Genomic DNA, 3,561 nt, shown 5'->3' on the forward strand with positions numbered 1-3,561 from the left:
GGAGGCAGAGGTTGCAGTGAGCCGAGATTGTTTCACTGCACTCCAGGCACAGAGCAAGACTCCGTCTCAAAAAAAAAAAAGAAAGAAAGAAAGAAAGAAAAACAAAAAAAGCACATGTGCAAAAATTACACTGAATGAACAATGGATTCAGAACTAATAAACAGCCTTCTCAATCATAAGTACTATATTCTACCCTCTGGTTTACACTATCACACCTTGGGTTTCTTTTTTCAAGAGTAAAAATGCATCAGAACCCCAAAAAGCAGAAAAACAAAACAAAGCAAAAAAAAAAAAAAAGACAAAATCCAACAATTTCAAGAACAAAATCTAACATGATTCTCATTATCTTCCGTAAGAGCAACTGTCTCTACCACAGACTCTAATTTCTAGCCCCTCCAATTTCCTTATGGTTTCCCCAATTCAGAATGCAACTGTTTAGGAAAAAATGGAATGGAATTCTGAATTTTTGTTATGTGTGCTTAGATCATAGTAAAGATTTGTTTAAAATCCCAATATGAAGAGAAACTAGTATTTATGAATACTTACTACTTGTCAATTATTGTGCTAAGTGATGTACATATATTAATTAGGTCATTTAACCCTTATAGTTTCTCCCTAACATAGATGATATTAATCCCATTTTACTTCATCTGTGATTCAGAGAAATTAAGTAACTTGCTCAAAGTCACACAGCTAAGTGGGAATTTCTCTGGATCTTTCTGACTCCAAAGCCCAAATTCTTAATCGTTATATTATGAGAGAGTGGCTGAATGATATCTGTAAATGTACAAATTGTTGTAATTACTTATTTTTATATTAAAACATTATATTGGACTCCCACAGTGAGATTCAGTCTTTGGAGTTAGTATACCTGACAACTCTATTTCAACATCTTATTAGTACACACACATTCTACCTCCTTGCTCATCATCAGACACAACCTCAAGCCTCCTCACCTACTCCAAATCCTTAGAATGACTGTGATACCCTCAAGCCAGTCCTACTGTCTGACACACTGTGCTCTGGCATATGCTTTTCTAGCTGCCTCAAATGCCCTTCCACGTGAGCACCTGGTAAGATCTTAATTCCTCTGGGCAACTTTTTGAGTAAATAGAGCTAACCATTCACTGCCCTAATAATGACTCAATTCATCCAAAAATATTGTGCACAGGCTACATTCTAAGCTAGGCACTAGTGAAGATAGTGAAGTATAAAACACACCAGGTCTTTGCACTAGTGTATGCATGTATTTATCTGTCTCCCTTACTACAGTATGAGCTTCTAAACGACAGGGAGTATATCTCTTTCATTCTTCATCAAGAGTCATCATTACAGTGCCCAGCACATAGTAAGTGTTCAAATGTTTGCTGAATAAATGAACACATGCCAAAGGTCTGAGAGTCCATATCACAGAACCTCAAGATAGAAAGAAACATTTACAGGTCTTCTAATCCAATCATCTTATTCTGAAACAATGGAGGTCAAGGGTGCCCCATGATTATTTCATTTACACACCATATGTTCTTTCTGTGGCACAATCAAGGTATAATTAGTAAACAGGCGGAGTCTTTAATGATGAACTGATCCAATCCCTTTCCTTCACAGATGCACAAAAGGGCTTCTATTTTTGGTAATCTTTCCATGGTTGGATTTAGTAGCAATGACTCAGAATCTTACAGAAAGTTAAACTGGCCTCCACAGGAGGATTTTAAAAAACAAAAGAAAATGAGCACTAACAAACGTTGATGAAATAGTCCACAGAGTTTCTGGGTTGTTGACACAGGCAGCACTAAGTGTTGCAGAGTCCCAATAAAGGTACACAATTAGGGAACCATTTCACCTCAGACCCCCAGTGGGGCTGTGGTTCTGCCAAAGTTAAGACAACTGAACTTTCCATTTTCCCTTGAAAGAAAGGAACGCATGAGAAAACCTGCAGCTGAAATAGAGAATGCTAGTTGTGGCAGACAGAGCAACTGCCAGAGCTGAAAGGAGGAAGGGTGAGACAGCAAAGACTGAGAGGGAAAGAGAAGAGGGATATAAACACAGAGAGAGACTAAAAAATGCGGGGGAGGCTAGAGGAAGGAAGGGAGGAGGGAAGGAGAGAGAAAAAAAGAAGGAACTACAGTGAGACCCAGAGAGAAAAAAATGGAGAAAAGAACAGAAAGTAGTATCCCTATATCAACCAGTACAAGAAAACAGGGAAATAATAAAGACTACATTAAGAAAAACTAAATTAATAAAGGAAGCATGCAGTGAGCCGAGATTGTGCCACTGCACTCCAGTGTGGGCGACAGAGCGAGACTCCATCTCCAAAAAAATAAAAATAAAAGTAAAGGAAGCATGTTTGGAGCACCTGCAAGAAAAAAAACCTAAAGATAGTACTAACAGTGCTGAAATAGAAAGCAATCATCCCATAAAGAACAAGAACATTCTAGAATCTACAGAAAAGTGGAATGGAAAAAAAAAAACAAAGAATCCAGGCAGTCCCTGGTGAGAAGGATATTCATATCAGAAAAAATGTTCTTATTTCTACATTTACGCTTAAAAGGATTGCACATAAAATGTTCTTATTCTAGTGTGCCAATCTCAACAAATCCTTAATCATCTTCCTAAAGCCCTGAGTTGAAAAACTTCCCTCCCTCTATAATGTGTATGCATATATGTGCATGTGTGTTTGTGTACAGACACATTATTTAGAATATTTGTAACCTGTGTGACTACTATGCCAATTATTTCACCCTAAAAGGGCAAACTCCTAATTGTTATCTGAGTTTAACTTAATCTGAATATGCTACAAGGTCTCGGAGAATCCCTTAACACAAAACATTTCTTCTGAAATTTTGAGTTCTTATAAGAAATATTCTGGTCTATTTTCTTTCTCCACATAACAATCTGAAGATACCATGTTAGTAATCCAGTCCTTTTGGGTTAACTCCTTGAAGATGTTTCTTGCTTTATTTAAGTCCAAATAAACAGGCATCATTTCTGCAGTTCTTCTGTAGAAGATAAATTAAGTATCTTGTTAGATTATCTCCCTAGATGCAAAGTTTCTTCCAGAGCTTGCCCCATTTCAACAAAATTACATTTTTTCTCGTGTATAACTATAATTGTCTAAATATAAAGGCAATGTAGTAAACAACATGATTTTTTCTAAAATACCAAAAAATATCAAGGCTGCTTTAACTATATATACCATAAGACTTTAACTCAGATGCTGTCTTATCTGTAATAGATTAAAAAAATAAGTATTTCTCAGTTTAAAAAAAATAGCCACAGAGGGAGGCTGAGACAGGAGAATTGCTTGAGCTTGAGAGGTCAAGGCTGCAGTGAGTTGTGAACATGCCACTGTACTCCAGCCTGGGTGACAGAGCGAGACCCTGCCTCAGAAAAAGAAAGAAAGAAAGAAAGAAAAGAAAGAAAGGAAGGGAGGGAGGGACGAAGGGCGGGCCATAGAAAAAAGATAAACGTTTTTCGAAGGAACGAAGGAAGGACCAACCACAGGAAGGAAGGACGGAAGGAAGGACGGACGGAAGGAAGGAAGGATGGACGGAAGGAAGGAAG

At 37.5% G+C, this 3,561-nt stretch overlaps 1 protein-coding gene across 1 annotated transcript in view; it reads right to left on the reverse strand.

The window, feature by feature from the left end:
- Positions 1 to 3,561, reverse strand: part of HERC5 (HECT and RLD domain containing E3 ubiquitin protein ligase 5) — a 68,724-nt gene that overhangs the window by 37,547 nt on the left and 27,616 nt on the right. The window contains exon 13 of the mRNA XM_011990763.1: positions 2,903 to 2,996. Coding sequence (XP_011846153.1) covers positions 2,903 to 2,996 — 94 coding nt within the window. The remainder of the gene's footprint in view (positions 1 to 2,902; positions 2,997 to 3,561) is intronic.

This window comes from Mandrillus leucophaeus, unplaced genomic scaffold, assembly GCF_000951045.1.
Source record: "Mandrillus leucophaeus isolate KB7577 unplaced genomic scaffold, Mleu.le_1.0 Scaffold381, whole genome shotgun sequence".
Lineage (NCBI taxonomy): Eukaryota > Metazoa > Chordata > Mammalia > Primates > Cercopithecidae > Mandrillus > Mandrillus leucophaeus.